We start from the raw sequence: 21,930 nt of genomic DNA on the forward strand, positions 1-21,930 counted from the left end.
ACATAGGTACATAAATAAAGCAGAAGCTATCGAAAACAAAAAAATGCACATCATACATACAAACATATACCCCGCGTCAATCTTTAAACATACATACATACTTGAAATGCATAACACTATTGCCTACTAAACAAAAAAAAAAAAACGATAACACCAAACTGAACCCATTAACTTCCTCAACTGCAAAACAATACACTTACACATAAACTAATTACATGAAAATATATACCTACATATTCGTGAAGTTATATGCATAAAATAAATACCATAACATTGATAATATGTATTTCAAAGTATTATATTATTAAGTTTAATAAACAACTATTGAAGTGTTCTGCGTGTTTAAACAAGTTCCAGCAAAACGATTTAATAAAGAGAAAGAAGTAAGCAAACTTATAAATTCGATGAAGTATATCCTATTTGTATCTTTTCTTTGGTTTGAACTTGTAAAAAAAGTATGGAATGTTGGATAAAGCGTAGACGACAGTCGCCTACAAGTTAAGTGAACGTGACTGGTTCCAAACAATGAGTCCCTTCGGCTCAAACTCCCAAAGGTTTCCTGAAGTCATTAAATGATCCATCATCTCCATATAGAAGTTAAATAGCTGCTACTTTCAAGAACAAATACAAAAACCGATCTTTGTCCACAAATAAATCTGGGCGGTCTCAGTAACATAGTCCCGCTATCACTGCCTATCGGTGATTCCATGAAAAACTTTTTCTAAGATGGTTTAGCAAACATAATTGGCGTACCAATAATTAATGTTTTCTTTCCAAAATTAACAATTCAAAAACTGCTTTTATTTTCGTTTTTATAATGATACACATCGCAAAATAGACAACTTTCGACAATTCCACCTCCGCTCTTCTCCTCCTACTATGCAATAAACTGCAAGTTTCCAACTATAAAAATTTTTTCTAAAATTTTAGTTGTCCATTAAGGACGCCACATTAGATTTGTTTTTATTTTCTACATTTACTTGAATTTATAAAAGCAAATTTTTTTTTTATTAAAAATTTTACAACACTTTTGGTACCTCCGCCAATTCATCCAATGGCTTGGGTGGTGGAATTTTGTATTCTGTCTCAGGAGTCTCGTAGATTTTTTCTTCCTTTGGCTCCACAACCGACACGTTATCGGGCAACGGCTTCTTGGGGCCAATCTTGTTCTTAGGATCGTAAGGCAACATAATTTTCACCTTAATACCCAAAACACCTTGACGGAGCAATACATGACGGGTAGCTGTTTCAACGTAATCATTGCATGGGTCACCAGAGTGAATCATGAGTCCATCGACGAATTTCATAGATTTGGCACGTTGACCACGCAATTTGCCGGAAACAACGACTTCACAGCCCTTGGCCCCCGATTCCATGATGAAACGCAATACACCATAGCAAGCACGACGTACCGCCAAACCTCCAGTCAATTTGTAACGCAAAGATTCAGCTTGTGCAATAGCGCACAAACCACGAGTGGCCACTTTCTCAGCGTACAATTCGATGCGACCAGGCTCGAAATTGAAACGCTTTTGCACCATAGCGGTCAGCTCACGAATGCGACGACCCTTCTCACCCAACACTTGTTGTGTTTTGGTGGCCATGATGATAATTTCAGTGCGAGCAGGAGTAACGCGTACCTCCACACCAGAGTAACCATCTTCAGCGAGCTCACGAGTCAGGAACTCGTTCAATTCAGCCTTGAACATGCCATCGGCAACGAACTGTGGATAGACAGGAGAAAAGATAAATTACTAACAAATGCATTGTACATATAATGTAAATTAACGCTTATTGAACCAAATGAATATGGGTATCCATGGAGCATCAACATTCATACAATTTCGCGACACGAAGATACCCAGTTGACGTTTGCAATTTGAGGTTAGTTCCAAACACTCGTCCTTCAATCAGCATGCAGAGCTTTTGCTAGCCGGTAATTCACTTTCACTCAACATCACAGATATAAGATTAAAGTTAATAAATGAATTAATGCATCTGCAATTGATTACCTTGCGTTTTTTTGAGATATTTAGGCTCATTTTGTATCATATACGTCTCGCACAGAACGTGGTCAAACAGAAAGAAGGAGGCACCGCTTTACCAGCAAGATGGCAGTCAAATCGAACTGCTTTATCATTGCTTGAACTGCAAATTGAGTTATCGATAAATCCAAAAGCACCCAGTGTTGTATTAGCACAATCTGATTGTAGGGCAGAACTTCATACCAAGCTTCAAGCCTTAAGGTCCGGTTGTTCAATGCCTGATTAGCACAAATCGGAGGTAGAAGCTCCGGTTAAATACAACGACTGCTTTATCGATCACATGTAGTATGCATTATGTCGAAAACGTCGATAATTTTGTTTAACCGGCAAGTAGTAATAACCAGACATTGAACAACCGGCCCTAAGGCAGGTTGTTCAATGTCTGATTAGCACTAATCGGAGGTAGAAGCTCTGGTTATATACAACGACTGCTTTATCGATCACATGTAGTATGCATTATGTCGAAAACGTCGATAATGATGTTTAACCGGCCAAGTAGTGATAACCAGACATTGATCTAATCACCCGTTAAACATCGTTATCGACGTTACCCACACTGTGTTATATGCATGGAGTCGAATGCGTCGATAGCGATGTTAACCGATGATTAGTGCCAGCTTTGAGCAACCGGCCCTTTATCAGATTAAAATTAATCATGATTAACTCTAATCGGATTGAATTTAATCGAATTAACTAACTGATTTAAAAAATCAATCGATTAGTATCAACATTGTCATATATAAATGCATAGATTTCTTAGGGCCGGTTACTCAATATCTGGTTAACACTAATCTGCGGTTAAACATCGTTATCGACGTCTTCGACTCCATGCATACAACGTCGATAACGATGTTTAACCGGAGATTAGTGTTAACCCGACATTGAGTACCCGTCCCTTAAGGCTCTGTTATGCATACTTGGCATTGCATGCACTGCTATACCATTTTTACGTAGAAATCAAAAACCAACAGACTTCTACGTATGTAGTGCTGTGCGTTCGATAACCGATTACACGCGAGGCTCATTTAACAGATTTCTTATGTGACAGCTCTCAAGCCATGCCAAGTATGCATAACGGAGCCTTTAGTCGACGTTCAGACACGAAAACTTTTGTTGCGGAAACTCGAAGCTTGTAGGGGAGAGAGCGACGAGGAATGGGGACGGGTACCGAGTCGCCCGTACTCGGGAAACGCGCTTTGTGCTCTCGTTCGTCTGTGTAATTCAAGTTGGCGATTCACAGCTGACAACAACAATTGCGTACAAAAGAGTTTCTGTGTGTGAATGCAAAGGGCAACACCAAAAGAGAAATCGCCGTTAATAAGAAACTCGAGTTTCCGTGTTTGAACGCAGACTTATTAAACTAATGCATTTTTATTATAAAAGTACACTGGTTTTGTTTATAATAATCCCTTTTGTCCATAGGCATCAACAATCGCACTTGTTGGCAAACACTTGGCACTTACAAACACTTTTTATTAAAGGATACTTTCACACACAAGCAACTCTGTATTTTACACATGCACTGAATATCATATATTTTACACCTTCATTTATATATTTTCTAAATTTAATTATATTTTTCCAACCACTTGTGCAAAATAATCACCGAAATTCACATTTGCCGCTTTCTTAAAGCACAAACAGTCAACGACGTAGCGTAGACGTAGGTTGACGCAGACACGACTAGCTTATGGGATTCGCATGTTAACGAAAACTCACCACCGCATGGCGGTGACGTTGCCGTTGCTTCTCTCTCTCTCTATCAACAGTAAATTTTATATACTGCTACGTACGTCAACCTACGTTTACGCTACGTCGTTGACTAACTGAGCTTTTATGTTTTGCTAGTGTTTTCCGTATTCGCGGCGAAAATAAAAAATCTGCCGCGGACAGAGTCAAAACGGAGACGAATTCCAGTTGCAAACGTTACAGGTACGGTCAAAATCGGCGCGGCACATTTTGCAAGTAACGAGTTGTCCCTTCTTATAAATTTACCTTCTTTGATGGGTTTACGTTCTTTGGTTATGGTAGGAAATTTTGGTAGGAAAAAAATTTATCTGTGGTAACACTGATACCAAGTCAACTTCTATATGCGATTATCGCTTGTCAATAAATCGCCTAATGCATATGCACCTTTATACATCGTAAAAACTATCTTCGTTAAGTTTCTTAACAATTATTTATATATATACATATTATATTGCCGATTAATAGTTAGTTATTTCGGGATGAGGTGAATACAACACAAGCGAAGAAAAATTGAGAATATACATTCATGTGTCCATATTTATATGTAAATAAATCACAATTTTTTTTCGATTTTTGTGAAAAATCAATAAACTCATGAAACACATCCAACGTGCTTACGAAACACAGCGTTATACCAACCTATGAAAATTAACCCAACGAAATGCCATCACTCAACGAAAATGTCTGCCAAGAAAAACGACGCGCAGTAGGCGTCGTCATAGTTTTGCTGAGCATATAAATAGAAGTTGCGAAGAAAATTTTCACTCATTCGATATCAGTTTGGGAAGCTTCATAACCGGCTACTCCGAACGTCGATTAAACAAATTGTCCAATCTTTTTGTGATTTTGTGTGTATTAAAACTAAAAACTCAAAATGGTAAGTTAAATTATCCAAAAATTAAAATAAGTGAAAATGAAAAATTGCAATTAAAAGGATGTTTAGTGAAAAATTGAGCTAAAGTTTGAAAATAGTGTTTTGCGACAACAGAGAAAACGTGATTTGATGACGTGAGCAGAGAAGCTGCAAACTTGAAAAGAAAAGGGCCTGCTGTCAAAAAATAAAATGTTTTTAATTTGAATGATTTAAAATGCAGTGCCGAATTTGGAAAAGTTAATTTTATTTTGGTTTATACGGTGGAAAAGTAAAGCATTTTCTAGATGTGTCGCCTATTTGGACATCTGCTACCGGTGACCGCACCCAAGTGCAGCCGTCGTTAGCTTCGGCGCCGACTTGGCGATTATGCGCTGCGTCACTTCATTTTCAAAGGAAAGAAAATAACGTATGTATGTATGTACGTGTAGGCGAACTCGTTTGTCGAAGCGCATGGGCGCTATTTCTTTGATAGGGGTTAGGTGTTTCTAGGCAGGAAAATAGCTACGTTCATGGGGATACTTAAATCAAAAGGTTTGTGATATACAGAACAATTGTTGTAGAAATTAGACAAAAAAAAATATATAAGGTCGCCCTACTTTCACTTTAGCCGATTTTATGTACATCTAGCCTAGATCTTCTGTCTTCTGTGATTTAATAATTAACAAACATTTCTTTTCTTTTTATTCTATTTTTACAGCGTGAATGTATCTCCATCCATGTCGGTCAAGCTGGCGTCCAGATCGGTAACGCCTGCTGGGAATTGTACTGCTTGGAACATGGTATCCAGCCTGATGGCCAGATGCCTTCTGATAAGACTGTCGGCGGTGGTGATGATTCATTCAATACCTTCTTCAGCGAAACTGGCGCTGGCAAACACGTACCCCGTGCTGTCTTCGTCGATTTGGAACCCACTGTCGTTGATGAAGTCCGTACTGGAACCTACCGTCAGTTGTTCCACCCTGAACAGTTGATCACCGGTAAGGAAGATGCTGCCAACAACTACGCTCGTGGTCACTATACCATCGGTAAGGAAATCGTTGATTTGGTTTTGGACCGTATCCGCAAATTGGCCGATCAGTGCACTGGTCTGCAAGGTTTCCTCATCTTCCATTCCTTCGGAGGTGGCACCGGTTCCGGTTTCACTTCTCTTTTGATGGAACGTCTTTCTGTCGATTATGGCAAGAAATCGAAATTGGAATTCGCTATCTACCCAGCACCTCAAGTATCTACCGCTGTTGTTGAACCCTACAACTCGATCTTGACCACCCACACAACACTGGAGCATTCGGACTGCGCATTCATGGTTGATAATGAGGCTATCTATGATATCTGCCGTCGCAACTTGGACATTGAACGCCCAACCTACACTAACTTGAATCGATTGATTGGCCAAATTGTATCTTCGATCACTGCCTCGTTACGTTTCGATGGTGCTCTCAATGTGGACTTGACTGAATTCCAGACAAACTTGGTGCCCTACCCACGTATTCACTTCCCACTGGTTACCTACGCTCCCGTTATCTCTGCTGAAAAGGCCTACCACGAACAATTGTCCGTTGCCGAAATTACAAATGCCTGTTTCGAGCCAGCCAACCAGATGGTAAAATGTGACCCACGTCACGGCAAATATATGGCCTGCTGTATGTTGTACCGTGGTGATGTTGTGCCCAAGGATGTCAATGCCGCCATTGCTACCATCAAAACCAAGCGCACCATCCAGTTTGTGGATTGGTGTCCCACTGGTTTCAAGGTCGGTATTAACTACCAGCCACCTACTGTGGTGCCTGGTGGCGATTTGGCTAAGGTGCAGCGCGCTGTCTGCATGTTGTCCAACACCACAGCCATTGCCGAGGCCTGGGCTCGTTTGGATCATAAATTCGATTTAATGTATGCCAAGCGTGCTTTCGTGCACTGGTATGTCGGTGAGGGTATGGAAGAAGGTGAGTTCTCCGAGGCTCGTGAGGATTTGGCTGCCCTCGAGAAGGATTACGAGGAAGTCGGTATGGATTCTGGTGACGGTGAAGGTGAAGGTGCCGAAGAGTATTAAACAACGAAATGAAGAGCGTATTGAAGAAGCATACCCGCTGCTGAAAATTATTTTTTTTGTTTAAGTTAAACAAAACTGATGTTCGAATCAAGGAAAAACGAATGAATGTTGTTTTTGACCAATGGACAATTTAAAAAATTTAACATTGAAAAAGAAATGAATGCACAAGAATACTAAAAAAGGAGCATCAAATAATTAAATGAAAATTGCATTTGAAACTAAAAAAGAAACTATGTTTTTTCCTTCTAAAATGGGAAGTTGTGGGGAATGGAGTCAAAATAGGTGGTAAAGCAAGGAGTATGAAACAATGGGAGAAATGGATTTCAAGTAGAAGTAGATTTGTACCGCTTTTTAAATTTTCAGCTGGCGTCCAAGTTCATTGAACTCGCTAAATTGTTAAATATAACGCAGTCTGCATGAGGCGCAATGCATTTTACGCTTTCTACTCTGAACGGGCATAGTAATAACGAATAATAGGCCGTTTTCTACTGAGTCATTTAAAATTAGAGTGGAAATATCTGCTGCTATTTTCATGCTTTGGTGCATTAGGGCGTTGCTTTGCTATATCTATGTAGTTGTAGTAGGGAGTCGACGTTGGCCCCAATAGGTTATAGAAATAGATTTCACCATTTTTAGAATCTAGAGGAATACATGCACAGATTTTGATGTGCCCAAAATGGAGCTGCCTTGGGAGCTTTTTATTTACTGGTTAATGAACTACGGCCATATTAGATCAACTTTTTTTCATAAAACCATTCGTGGCGGGCATCGCCTCATTTTCAATGAATCATCTAGTGAGCTCGTATTGTGTGTCCATATTGCTTTTTGGAGTTTTTACTACTACATACATATGGATATGCATGTAGATATGTACATATTTATGTATAAATGTGCATTTAAGAAATATGTGGGTATGACGATTTGTTTTTATTTTTTTCCTTTTTCGTTAAATAAGAGATATCATCAGCAGAGCAGCCAACGTCGACATTAAAACACCAACGTTTTTTTTTTGCGGTGATGTCATCAACAAAGCGAAGAAGTTGTGTTGGGAAATGGATTCGTGTTCTTTTATAGATGTTATTGTTGTTGTCAAGAATTGATTAAACTACTAGCTATGTATGAAAGTAAGGCGGTTTTACCTCATACATATTCTTTATTATAGCTACCTAGTAGTAATATTCATGTACCTATGCGTGTATATTGGATATTATGGCGCTGGGCGAGGTCATCAATATTTAGGCAACGGTTTCTGTGCAAGTATCTATGAAATGCTCCCTTATTTACCAAACACATTTTTGGAAATACATATACAACAAATGCACATACACACATATGTACTATGTACATACATACAGTGGCGGAAAAATTAATAAGGGAAGCACATTTTAAAAAGGTTTTGCTGTTTTTCTTTTGTTTATTTGATGACAATAATAACATCTATAAAAGTTTAGCTGTTTAAAAAAAAAACAGTCAAAATTTCAAACCTTGTAAAAAGTTTGGAAAATTCAACAAAGTTTCTCCAAAATTTCGCCATTTTTGATTAAAATTTTTAGAAAAAAAATGTGTATATATCCAGTTTTGTAGTCCATTAAATTTTAGTATGATAACGTGCATTTTCTTCCATACAATGTATGTACATATGTTCGAAAATTTGTTTATTTATTTATTTATCGATACGTCGAAGAAAATACGGAACACCGTCAGCAAAACAAAAATAAAAAATCAACAGTAATTTTTAGTAATTTCTAACTTGTACATTATTGTACTACAATTGAAGAATACTCAAAAATATTCTAAAAATTTGAATAAAATTGTGAAAATTTAGATATAATTTTTTTGAAATTGCGAATTTTTCAAAAAGTTTTAAATTGCGACTTACATATATGTGTTATGTTCTAGAATCAACTACATACATATGTATGTACGTAAAAATAAAAAAAAAATACGAAAATAATAACCACCAAAAAGATTTTGAATATTTTAAACCTACATACCTACCTACCTTAAAAGATCCAAAAAATTCTGAATAAAAAGTTGGTTGATACATTTTTTTGTAATTTGTTGAATTTTCGTGAATTTTGCACAAATTTTTTGAATTTGACTTGTGCGATTTTTGTTTTTGAATTATAAAAAAAAATAAAAAAAATTAAGAAAATAACGAAAAAACCTATCACCTAAATCATTGTGAATATTTTAAAATATCTACATACATACATATGTGCGCTATTTACGTGAGCACCTCTGTATTTGTTGCGTTTGTATATACCACATCCTGCGCAGCTGTCGCTTAGTACCCGGCATGACTCATTTTTTGCCGTATTGTCCTTTTCCTCCACTCTACAGAAACTCGCACACATACATACATATGTACATATTGCAAGTACTGTGCTTATGGAAATCGATATTTTTACCGCATTCATTGGAAATGTGTTAAGCAAGCCTTTGTATAAGTTAAGGAGAATTGCAGGTGCAAACATTTGTAGTAATTAAAGTAAATTAAGAGAAATTTTTTAATTTCATTTTAATGATTTTGCCCTCTTTAATTTTCTATCACACTACTAGTAGATTTTTGTTTTTTTTTTGAAAAAATATTAAACAATCTTAAGATGGAGCTATGTACTACCAGGCGGCCGCTCGTTTCTTTCAACTTTTGACATGATTTTGCTTCCATTTTAATTTAGTTAAAAATTAAGGAAAATTAAAAATTTAGTAAAAATATAAGCACAGCTAAGCATACATATGCACACGAGTCCCTATAACATACATACATATGTACATTTCGATACCCTCAACAAATCGGGCATTTTTGGTAGCTTTCGCACTCTACTTTTAATTTCCAAGGAAGTTTGAAAGGAAAAGTGACATTTTAAGGTGTTAAATTCGAAATAAGTGAACATCTGCCATTGCCGTTCATTAACTCCTACATTGTTGGTTTATTTCTTCTTAACAAATGTGCTTGATGATGATTTGTATGTTTGTGTGTGTGTATGTGTGTTGGCTGCAAAGCGATCGCTTTCGAAAGCCCACAGCATACTCAACCTGGTAGAGTCTTTAAACACAGCGCCAGCATTTTTCCAACTTTGAAAATAGATTCACCAAAATGGCGACGTCAGCGAAAATATGTACATACATCATACCTACAATATTTATTTACATACATACATACATATGTATGTATGAAGGTATGTATGTATATCAATGCATTTCTATGCAATTAGGGCTAATATGAATGCAAAAGTACACATTTTTGTACTTGAGAACAGAAAAAAGATATTGAATAGGAAGTTTTAGACGAAATCTGCAGATAAAGCAAAATAGCCGCAAAAGTAGTCTAGTGGTGCTGGAAAAAGTCTAAAGTGGTATCTAAAGTCAAAAACAACAGAAAGTAACTACTGTATGTACATTAAGGCGTGCCACCAAAAAAAGTTCAGCGTATGTCAGTTTTATTTGAATGTCGAAAAAATATTTTGGATGTAAAATTGTTTTTATGCACTCTCTAAAAACCGCTAAATCGCGTTTTTCGCTATTTCTTATTTGCTATCCGATTTTTTATATTTTAATGTCACCGAAAAGCCATCGCTCAGGACTAAAATTGAATAAAGCCTAACCCTTTTTAGCAAGGTCGTCATCGTTTTTCGCGAGCTATTGGGTTATTCTATAAAAATAAAAATCTAGGGATAGCAATTCCAACATTAGTGAAGCTATAAATTAAAACGGTTTTGAAGGCCAATTTAATGGACAATTATAGTCCTCAGCGAGACCTTTACAGCGACATAAAGATATAAAAAATCGGATATAAAATAAGAAAGTTATAGTAAAAAACGCGATTTAGCGGGTACCAAAAATTTTTTTTTACACCCAAAACTTTCTCTCGAGATGACTGTTTAAATAAAACTGACACGCTAAACTTTTTTCTTTCATATGTCGTGATACAGCTTAATGTACATACATACATATGTATATATATGCATGTATGTACATATTTGTGTACCAGCATGTACTGCTGGCGTGCTAATAGCATAAAATCGTTGAGCTGGAAACCAGTTTCCGAAAAAGCTGTCCATGTATGGATAGCAAGGCGGCCGGCTTTGAACAAGCTGTGTGAGCGGCGGATATTTATGTACATATATTTTTTCAACCCACATTGTCGCTATTAGTCAGTATGTACATACATATGTATACTATATGTACATATGAACATATAAGAAATGTTGTTTTCGTGGATGGATGACGTTATGAGCGCAGGTTCGCTACATTTAGCGCAAACAGTTGAAGCCTATCAACAAATTTGGAAGCCATACTTTTTTTGAGCACACCTCTAAAAACTTTGTAATACATATATTGATGTACATACATACATACATACATATGTATTTATGCCGTTCAGTTAAAGTAGCTTAAGTCACTTAAAGTTTTTATTAAGCTTCTATTAAACGGGCATCTTGAACTGCACCTATGGCTAATTAAACGTTAAAATATTGTTTGGGAACCCAATGAAATGTCGCTTTAAAGGGAAGAGGGTATATCTCTTCTTAGGCTATTTTATTTTAACGGCACGGATATGTACATAGCAGACTGAACTAGCTAAGTATTTAATAACGGGAAGTTAAGTACTTTAATTACGGCAATCCGCATCGGGGCTCGGAAGAAAAATAAACATTCGAATGGTTGTACGTGTGCATGCATATCTAGACATTCTACCCACATACTTCTGTATTTAGGTACCTCATGCAATTCCAACAGCCACTCAAAACAATTCTCTAACAGCAGGTGGGCAGTCTAGTCTGAGCAACAGTCTGGAGGATTTACATACATACATATGTAGGTGTTGTTTAAATCATTTCATATTCCATATAAGACAACGTTAGACTTAATAAACATGAGGTAATTTTATTTACAAAACAAGATTAATTTAAGTCATTAACAAAAAAATTGTACGCTAACACTCCACTTTTAATTCTTTTTTTAATGAAATCAGTTTTTAAATTGCATCTATCACGATTTTAGTAAATTTAACAACATTAGTTTTGAAACCTATCAGCTAAAAAGCATTATTGGAAACCATTTGGTACAGAGAATTGACACATTGAGCATAATCGCTTGTGTCTCGAACGTCTAACTTCTACTCTGTTTTTAGATTGGTTCTGAAGGTGGTGGATAGTAACATGGAACTGAATTGTTGTGCCATTTACTAACAGTAATAGCTCAAGAAACATTACACAATGATATCTTCGCTAGTCAATTAGTGGTATTTTGTAATTACTACCTTGAATGAATCATCAAAAAGGAAAACATATTATATGAGCCGTTTATTTTGAAAGTGGCATAATTGATTGCATGCCGTTTGACTTCGGTAATTATATACATGCCGCGTTGGTTATTCGCTCAACAGCATCAACTAAAGGTAAAAAGTTTTGCCATTAGTTTACGGCGGTAGACAATTTACATATGCATTCAGCACAAGAGGTAGGAATTACTTATGTATGCCACTTTCCAATAGAGTATTCAATATTAGAATATTAATTTAAACAAAAGAAGTACCTTACATTTCAAGCGCCCGCTCAAGACGAGCACCGCGTACATCAAATATTGCAAGAAGGCAGTCAGTCGTAATTACTGCAGCTCGTTGGTTCCAAAGTATTTAGAATATGTAGGTGTAAACATTTACGATAGCAAATAATGAAATGTAAATGTAGGCTTTCGCTTGTTTAACAAATTTTGTTAGCGGAAGGAAGTGTTGAAAATCAAGAGATTTTAGGTGGGATCAAAGTGTCATATCAACGGAAGCGGCTACTGCCTTGAATATCGCGATTATGACAATTGCTGCAATGTGAAACTGCTTTATCTACAAATGCTGCCACTAAGTACGCATTTGGGAAACATAAATCAAAGAACGTAAATGTATAAGAAGCGACAACTCGTTACCTTGAAAATGTGCCGCGACGATTTTGACCGTATCTGAAAGGTTGAGATAGAGAACGTAAATGTATACATTTACATACGTTCTTTGATCGTGCCGATGTGCACTTCGCTTTAATTCGACCGTTTTAGCTCCAAATGGAAAGTTTCCTGGCTACACTGGCCGGAAGAATTGATGTATCGAACGGCAAATATCGATGTTTCCAATGCAATAATGGTTTTACATCTCTAATTTGGAGACGTAAACAAAAGCAGGCGTTAAAGAAGAATAGCTGAGAAGATTAGCAAATGAGCGGTGATTTTACTAGTTATTGAAGTTCCACAAAACTCAAATTTAAATAGAAGTTCTCGCAAAAAAATGACTTTAACTAAGACTGTAGATCAAGCAACCATCCTAAGCGGTGATCGTTCCAAGTAAGTACTTTGATTTTTGCATACAAGACCGGCAATGCAATGCAAAGTAAATATATTTTAATAAATGCATTTATTTTAATTATTCTGTCTTTAGGCTAAAAGATTTGCTTTGTAATCGTTTGGCTGAATGTGGCTGGCGTGACGAGGTACGTCTAATGTGTCGCAATATAATCAAGGAGAAGGGCAATAACATTAAGGTAGAGCAACTGATTGCCGATGTAACGCCACGCGCGCGTGCCATTGTTCCCGATGCTGTCAAGAAGGAGTTACTCATGAAGATCAAGGCTATTTTAGCAGCTCAAGAAGGCATTGATTTGTAAATAGGAAGTTAAGCGCGTACCTAGTGCTGCTTCCACTTACTATTTTTTATACGTATGTACATAACGAAATAGTATTTATTGTAAGCATGATTTATTGATGATTGCATAATGCGCAACTGCTGAAATTACTGATAGAGTTAAATTTTTATTTAAAGATTCAAAATTTTTGTAATTATTTTCTCCCTGTATAGACTCAATTTTTAAGCTCAGTAAATTTCCTAAGTGTATTGATTTAGAAAAATGCATTTTTTGCACATGCAAATTCATTTTAAACTTAGATAAAAAAAAATAGGTACTTAGAATATATTGTGCCGCTAAATATTTGAGCCGATCACTCAGTTTTGAAACTTTCAACATTTATAGGTACATATTTCTCTTTTGCCGCAATTTAATACTGAGAATACGTATGCATATTTTCTTACCTGCAATTGCTGCGTTACTTTGCTGCGTTGGATTGTTTTCCAGTTCTAATTTCCAAGTCAAACTTCCAAGTTGCTAAATAAACTTTTTGCAACAGCATTAACATACATTGTTAAGAAATCTGAGATGTCTGAAAAACTTGGTTTTTAAAATTACAAGAAAAGGGCTAACTGAGCTAACCGCCTTAGCGATTCTGGTCGAATCCAATAAACGCCAATTGAAAATGCCAAGTGAGAAGGCCAGGTCCTTCTGCACATAATCGATCCGCGTTGTAATTTTCCGAGTTGGAGCGTGTGCATTACACATAAACCCCCACAACCACGTTAAAGCCGCTTCCATTGAACTTTATCGTATTTGCAGCGACAATGGCGCAGTTCAGTGAATTAAAATATACATCGGAATAGGATATGCTAATCTTAAACGTTTTCCTATTTGATTTATCAAAGATGTTCCTTTACTTATTTTCATAAGAGTTTTGACCTCCAGCAGAGGAAGTATGAAGAAAAATTACAAAATACGACCTCTAGGTTCGTCCTAAAAATGTTTTTCGAAGTTGCCTTCGTTTTGGCTATTTGTCTTTTGTAATGTTTATTTTTGTTACAACAAACACCAAATAAATTAAGATTTCAATCTATGTACATTAGACTGCATCACCAAAAAAAGTTGCGGTTTTTCCGCCGGGATTACAAAATTTATTATATGTTAAGACGTCCACCAAAATATTTCGGAAAAATATTAAGATTTAAGCGAGTTGGACTGATTTGAAAATACCTCTAAAAATGGAGTTTTTTATGAATAAAAATCGTTTCTTAAGGAACTTTTTGAAAAAAGTCCCCTCAGATGACAAAACAAATTAGGCTTAAAAATTCTGCATAAAAATATTAAAAAATCTTTTCAACGGAATCGCAATAATAAGATTTTTGATGCTGTTTTTTTTTTACTTCTTTCAAAGCTTGATTTACGAAAAACTTAAATAACTGGGCCAAAACTATTCTGATTGAAACTTATGGGATCTCGGTATTTTTTTTTTCAAATACCAACACTTCTTAATTCAACTTTGAATGATATTCGTTCATCCTACCTTTCTCTTTCATCCTTTGAATGAGTTTATTAGCAAAGAAAGAAAAGACATAAAAAGGGTGAGAAAATACCTTTCCAATGATATCTCACAAGTCTAAATCGGGAGAGTTTAGGCTCAGTTATTCAAGTTTTTCTTATACCAATCTTTGAAAAAAGTTAAAAACTGCATCAAAAATCTCATTATTACGATTCCGTTAAAATTTTTTTTTTAATTTTTTAAAAATATTTTTACGCAATTTTTTAAGCTTAAACCGTTTTTTCATTTGAGGGGATTTTTTAAAAAAAATCTTTAAGAAACTATTTGTATTTATAAAAAACTCCATCTTTGGAGGTATTTTCAAATCGGTCCAGCTCACTTAAATCTTAATATTTTTTCGAAATATTTTGGTGGACGTCTTAAAATATAATAGATTTTATAATTCCAATGGAAAAACAGTACCGATTTTTTTTTGTATGGGGAGTGATGCAGTCTAATGTACATATGTACAAATTTTCACCAAAATTTCAAATTTTAATCAGAATCTTTAGTATGCAGTTTTGTAGTGAAAGTTTTAAGCTGCTAAAAAATCCCGTTGAAATTTGGATTTTTTTTTGCTGGCAGTGTCCTCCACTTGAAACTTGCACTTCCATAGAATTAAGTGGGCTACATACCAAAAATTTTTCCTAAAGATTCTTATTAAAAAGTTAGAAATTTTGAAGGTTTATAAAAAATGTTGAAATATAAGTTTATAAGGTGTTTGTTGTATAACCAGCTAGACTTTTATAAAAAAAAAAATAATGAATTTGAAATAAACAAAAAACAAATTATGTTCAAAATTTTGCAGAAGAAGAAAAAAGCTTCCAGCCATTTTCTTCAAGTATTTCGCAAAACTTTGAATACAACAGTTTGCCTGCTTAAAGCAAAGCAAAGCTCCATTTGAATCAGAGGGATTCAATCTAAATTAAAAGATTTCGTATTATTTTGGCCTTGTCGAATTTTCGGAGCTTCTTTTGGACTGAGCAAATTTTCCATTCATTTAACATAAAAGGGAAAACATAAAACAAGGACCTTATCCTTTTCGAAACGATGCAATTTTAATTTCTCTAGCCTCCTGTATCAAAGTATGAGTTTTCGTAAAAAGTGGACTTAGCAACTATTCACTCTAAGCTGGCGATATGTATGTATATCCGAAAAAAAACGAGAAATCCGTTTTATTAATTAATTTGTTTATTACCCATGTCTATACCGCTGAATTGTTATGTAATGCATTTTTTTATTAACTTATAAAAAAATATTATACACATATCCCAATATAAACAAATAGTAAAGTAATTTCAGCTCTCAAAACACCGAATTGCAAAGTCCGCAGTTGCTCACCGGACAAGTTTTCATTTCCCGATGGGCGCCTACCCGCAATACCGCCGCCATACCGATCTCCGAGTGCACTGATATGTGGCAATGCAGAATCCAATAGCCCGGGCTATCGGTGTAGAATCTCAGAATAGTATAGCCAAACGCAGGCACTTGCACGGTATCTTTAAGTGGGGCACCACGCTCTCGACGCGGCAGCGGGGTGCGACGATCAATTTCCTCGATCTATTAAGAATAATAAATAGATATGGGCAAAATATCGAACACATTCATTTAGTAGCTCCTCCTAAGTACTCACATTTCTAATACGATCTTCTCCCAGTACGCCAATGCCGACAACACGGAACGTATAGCCATGCAAGTGTATGGGATGAGCCGTTGCAGTGGTACTAGAAACAACGAACTCGACATCCTTGAAAGCCGGCACCTCGATAACATTGGCACATTTACACTCACGACCGCGACAATTCAAACCCATTGCGGCCTGCTGCGTCTTATTGCAGAGGAATTGACCGATTCCCAGATTACGCGTCTGCAATAGCGAGACACGTGGCGGCATTGTGAATGTAATGTCGTCAATTTGAAAAAGAAACTCATTTTTTGTGCGCACAGTCATGCTGGTATAGTAGGTGCGGTGCGGAATGGTTGTTGTAGCAGCGCGTTTCTCCAACGCTTTCAAGTCGACGATTGTTATCAAATTATCATCATTATTTGGTGGCTTATCGACAGTGTTCAGCTCCCTACCGCTGGGTTCATACTCATAAAATACTGGAGCTTTTGGTAATGCGCGCCTGCTAGCGCCCTGGTAGTGTAGTATCGCTTCCTGATGCAATTTATTTGGCTTGCAGAAGTTGTGTCCCTTGACGCGTATCCAATAATTCTCAACGCCTTGATTGGCGTGCAAAACGAAGTCGTAACGTTCGCCGCCATGCAGTGTGATCTTGCGCACCTTAACAGGTTCAATGTCATTACCGTCGCTGGCGATGACCACGAGCTCGTGACTATCGAAGCTTAAGCTTATCGGACAATTGGCGATACCTGAGGAGTAAAAAACAAACACGATTTAGTGGAATACAAATGCGGACTAAACATAAATATAAGGAAATAGTTACTGAATGCTCGCTCACCGTTAAAAATTACACGAAAGCGATACCGGCCGCCGCGCACTACTGAATAGGTTGAGTAGAGCGTCGGTGCAGTATGCTTTGTCTTGGTACCATTTACCGGCGGTAGATTTCGTCCTAGACCATCAACCAATATTCCTTGTGGTTTTGATCCATCAGGATCGTACATCCAATCCTGTATCAAGATCGTATGTTCCGAAGCGTCAAAGTCATATAATGAAGCATGCACGTCATTAGCCTTTTGCTGTCGTACCACCAATGCGCCGGCTAAACCGAAGCCACGTTGGTGTCCCACATGGCTATGCCACCAATGTGTCCCGATATGATCCACGTCGAAGCGATAGCGAAATGCCTGAGCCGGTTCTATGGGATATTGCGTAATAAATGGCACACCATCCATATGCGGCGTCTGTCGCTGATGCAAACCATGCCAGTGTATGGTTGTAATGTCATGCATGCTATTGATAACGTCTACCACAATCGTATCTCCCTCACACACCTCAACAGCTGGTCCCGGCAATTGCCCGTTAACAACCATCACTTCCGTTTTTACACCATCTGCGTATTTGCAATCGTCGAAACCTTCAAAGTTGCGCACTGCGAATGTGTCGATATACTCGCGTCCACCAACCTTGAAACGAAATCGTTTATCGAGATAACGCTCACAACTCGGATTGAAGGTCTCATCGTAATGCACAACGAAGTAGTAGTAGCATGTCATTGGCTGATCTGCTCGGCATGTGCGTTTGCAGGGGTGATCGCTGAAGTTCGTATTTCTACCGCTACGCAACACTCTCGACTCTGCATAGGTGGGCTTCGGAAAGAGCTGTAGCATTTGCTCATATTTGCTGATATAAGCTGGAGAGAAGAACAAATATATATATGTACATAGATATATCAAGAAAAAGCCTGGCCAACGAGAGCAACCCATGTGCGATGACCAAGGCGTGTGAAGCCTTAGGCCATGGCAGACTGGCGGTTTAAAGGTCCGCTGAAGTCTGCAGCGTCAGTTCTCCTAAGATGCAGCTCAAATGGGGGTCTGTCTTGGAGTAAGCGAATCGCTATATAAATGTGCATTCAAAAGTTCCCTAGGTTGTGGTTGTACGCTGGGTTTGAAGCTCACCATGTAAAAACTAATTCAAATGAAAAGGAACCCAATGCCTGGGTTGGGATCCCCTTATTATGCTGACGACCCCGGAAAACATTTAATGGATTATTATACGATTGTATACACCTTGAACGTTCGGTCCCTTATTGGGAAAGGTGCAACTACTCGGTATGATGATGTCATTGCGTAGACAAAGGCTAGCATCACCGCCATCTAAAAGATCCTATGGTCGAGAGAGAACACGAGGCGAACGTCAATTTCACAAGATAGTTACTGCCGCTTTCAATACATCCCGACGCATCGCGGAAGTCATCCTAAACTTTCAGGAAGAAACAGCTATTCTCACAAATGAGCATGACTGCCTGCGTTTGGTCGATGTCGGCCCTCCGTCTAAAATACCTTAATTTGGAGATTCACCAACTGATAAATCAATGAGGTCCAGGTGGCTATCGGGAAAGCAAAAGCCTTCAAACCCTTTGGCACTGACGAAATTTGCATGCTGGTCCTGACAAATTTGCGTCCGGAGGGAGTAGAATATCTCACCAAGATCCCAAATTTGTCAATGGCCGCTCTCATCATTCCCGTCGTGTGGAAATCAAAGAGAATGACCAATAACACTCCACTCCCCCGTTGCGAAGACACTCGAGACCTTGCAAATCCCGTTCTTTACGTACCAACTGACCCCAACGATGCATCAGCATGGCTTCCGAAGAGTGCACAACACTTAACGCCACAAACCTTGAAATGACTCGTGGCCTTTGCCGTAACCGTTTGCCAACGAGATCAAATATCAAAACCATGGAGAATTAAGCAAGGGATTCCTCAGGAAAGTGTCGCTCTTACTGTTTAACTTCTATGTCTCGAAGCTTCCACAGCCATTGGAGAGAGTTTTCCGGATCTCATCTGCTGACTACTGTTCGATATTGACGTCCGGGAATGGAACTGATGACATCTACTCAAAAGTAAACGGCTACCTCTCTGAACTTACTCGCATCTTCACTGCTCGGCACCTAAATCGCTCCCTGACGAAATCAGCAGCGACTCTGTTCATCATCTGGATGATGGAGGTCAGGCATCAACTAGGCATTAACGTCGGTGGCGCACCAATTCCTATTGCAAACAACCCGAAAATATTACGGGTTACTTTTGACAGCCTGCGCTTCTTCGTCGCGCATACAACCGCTATTGCCAAGGAGGTACACAGCCGCAACAAGGTTCTAAAGTCGCATAATGGCAGCACCTGGGGCAAAGACAAATAAATGTTGTTGGCAACATACAAGGCAATTGAATGACCGGTTTTGAACTATGCCGAGTCTATTTAGTCACCGGGAACTACTACTTCGCAGTGAATAAAGCTGCAAACCTGACCGCATTTCGGAAGGCGACAGAACTGCTGAGTACTCTATTTTTGGTGGGATGCCACAGATGTGAGCACTCCAACAGGTCCTTGCTCAAGGAAGTTGTATCTTTTCGCGACGAGCCGTGAGTGATCAACGGCATTCATAGAGAGTCGGTCACTACCTACACGACTCTAGACCTATGTATGCTGTGATCGGAGTCCAATCTTCACCTTTCGCAAACACAGAGCTTCGACTGCCACGATAGATCCGCGCTATTCCATAATTACGGTCCGGATACTACCATGACACCAACTTCACATGCCAGTTCAAGCCTACTCAGCTAACGGCACACTCGCCCTGGTCTAACCCCGTCGAAACAGCTCGTTTACTCAGCCTACCGTTAGTTGAGCTTGACGACAACGATTAATGGACAAATCGACGAGGGGGGCTTAGTATTGCCGCTACAACAACAACAACAAAAAATTCAGCAGGCACCAGAATGAATGTCCAGGGCAAAGACAAGCAACCCGGTTTAGCTGTTCAACACAAGAAGCTTCACTAAACTACTCCAGGTGTTATCACCTCATTCAAATTAATCTTGCAGACACGAGCTTATGTACATATGTCTTTTTTTGTGAGCTGGATGAAGAAAAAGTGGCAGAACACATTCTTTGTGAATGTGACGCTCTTGTTTAATCCATTCAAAAGAGGGAACAAAAAGCCCACGAAAGTGCTATCCACTATATTAAAAGCCTTCACAAAAGACTATCTTACAGGTCGCGGTGCTTATGGCTCATAATAGCTCTGATCCAATACTTTTCGTGCAAAATCCTGTAAAACTGTCAAACAGCAAAATTACTCTCTGAAGTGAGAGTAAAAAGTGAGTAACAACAAAAAGTACGGGAACAAAAAAACCATTTCTCCTGTAAAAACGTCAACCACTTGCTTGACACTTTTCATGATTTTACCAGAAGAAAAAGTTCGGGTAAAATCTTGCAACTTCATTCTCTAAACAACTCTCCAAAAGTCGCTCTCATTTACAGGATTTTGGAGAATTTTGGAGTACGGGAACATTTTTCCTGCAACTTCCTGCAAGTTCGTGTAAAATCCTGTAAGTTCATGGAGTACTGGATCAGAGCTAATTCATAAACGAGTATTTTGAGTAAATGCTCCTTTGAATAACGGTGCGATATGTATGTACATATAAGTACATATATCCGCAGGATGTACCTTTAAATACCTTCACATAATGTCCCGTATTCGAAAATCGCCCAAACAATGATTAGCAGTAATTTCATTTTTGCAAAATTATTTTTTTTTTTAGGAAAAAGTATTTTTTATTTTTATTTTTGCTAAATTTGTTTTAAAAACTGTTGTTCAAAACACTTGCTATACGATACTAAATAGAACACGTATTATTTAATGCACATATGTATGTATTTGCACAACGCATGTATCCATAGGTGATTATTGCTTTTTTAATCGGCTAAAGCCGGCGGCACTAAAACTCGTATAAATACCACCATTGCTGCGCGTAAAATTTCTTAGAAAATCTACCGTAACCGTATCTGAAATATAAACTCGTCACACGAATAGCAGCGCTGGTGTCTTTATAGTCCCAGCGTGATTGATGGATGCTTGCAGATATTACCTTTACACAAAACGGTGATTTTTGGCAAAATGACTTTACTAAGTTTAAGAAAATCTTCCAAAAGTGGGTTGAAAACCATACTTTTCACAAATTTACTTTTAAAAATTTACTATAAAGGCTAAGAGACAACTTGTTGATAAGTATGGTATATAAAATTTTGAACCGGTCCCAAACTAATTTCGTTTGGTTCCGATCATTGGCTAAAATACGCTAAGGCAAACTAAACTATTTTATAAAAAAGGCGGTGATGTGTTTTTGTTATCAGGTGATTCAAATAAGCCTATACAAATACCAAATGAAGATAGCTGCTGCATTATACATACATACGTGTAGGTACATGTACCTACATCCATGCATATAAATTTATCTTCCAATATTCTTGTCAGCCCTATTTATCTCAATGAAAAATTTTTCGTGTGAATTGAAATTTTAATACTCAATAACAATTTTTAATTATTAAGAAAGATGTGTGTGTATGTACATTAAAG

At 37.6% G+C, this 21,930-nt stretch overlaps 4 protein-coding genes across 5 annotated transcripts; 2 read left to right on the forward strand and 2 right to left on the reverse strand.

The window, feature by feature from the left end:
- Positions 1-984: 984 nt before the first annotated feature.
- Positions 985-2,161, reverse strand: RpS3 (ribosomal protein S3). Its single transcript, XM_017629201.1, has 2 exons — positions 2,013-2,161; positions 985-1,724 (listed from the first exon to the last, which is right to left on the reverse strand). The coding sequence occupies exons 1-2, from the start codon at positions 2,040-2,042 to the stop codon at positions 1,020-1,022; spliced, it is 735 nt and encodes a 244-aa protein (XP_017484690.1). The 5' UTR covers positions 2,043-2,161; the 3' UTR covers positions 985-1,019.
- Positions 2,162-4,537: 2,376 nt separating this feature from the next.
- LOC108373315 (tubulin alpha-1 chain) lies at positions 4,538-6,868 on the forward strand. Its single transcript, XM_017629189.1, has 2 exons — positions 4,538-4,671; positions 5,366-6,868. Exons 1-2 carry the CDS (start codon positions 4,669-4,671, stop codon positions 6,713-6,715), a joined length of 1,353 nt encoding a protein of 450 aa, XP_017484678.1. The 5' UTR covers positions 4,538-4,668; the 3' UTR covers positions 6,716-6,868.
- A 5,955-nt stretch (positions 6,869-12,823) lies between these two features.
- Positions 12,824-13,796, forward strand: LOC108373357 (enhancer of yellow 2 transcription factor-like). The gene is made up of 2 exons (XM_017629237.1): positions 12,824-13,048; positions 13,143-13,796. The coding sequence occupies exons 1-2, from the start codon at positions 12,993-12,995 to the stop codon at positions 13,366-13,368; spliced, it is 282 nt and encodes a 93-aa protein (XP_017484726.1). The 5' UTR covers positions 12,824-12,992; the 3' UTR covers positions 13,369-13,796.
- A 2,306-nt stretch (positions 13,797-16,102) lies between these two features.
- Positions 16,103-21,600, reverse strand: Mco4 (Multicopper oxidase 4). Of its 2 annotated transcripts, XM_017629220.1 has the most exons (4): positions 21,032-21,600; positions 17,347-18,201; positions 16,518-17,257; positions 16,103-16,444 (listed from the first exon to the last, which is right to left on the reverse strand). In XM_017629220.1, exons 1-4 carry the CDS (start codon positions 21,087-21,089, stop codon positions 16,190-16,192), a joined length of 1,908 nt encoding a protein of 635 aa, XP_017484709.1. In that variant the 5' UTR covers positions 21,090-21,600; the 3' UTR covers positions 16,103-16,189. The 2 variants fall into 2 exon arrangements, with proteins under 2 accessions (XP_017484709.1, XP_017484701.1); XM_017629212.1 differs by lacking the exon at positions 21,032-21,600 and having other exon boundaries at positions 17,347-18,753.
- Positions 21,601-21,930: the final 330 nt, after the last annotated feature.

This window comes from Rhagoletis zephyria, unplaced genomic scaffold (genome assembly GCF_001687245.7).
Source record: "Rhagoletis zephyria isolate East Lansing unplaced genomic scaffold, Rhagoletis_zephyria_1.1 Rzeph_scaffold_00079, whole genome shotgun sequence".
NCBI classification, from domain to species: domain Eukaryota; kingdom Metazoa; phylum Arthropoda; class Insecta; order Diptera; family Tephritidae; genus Rhagoletis; species Rhagoletis zephyria.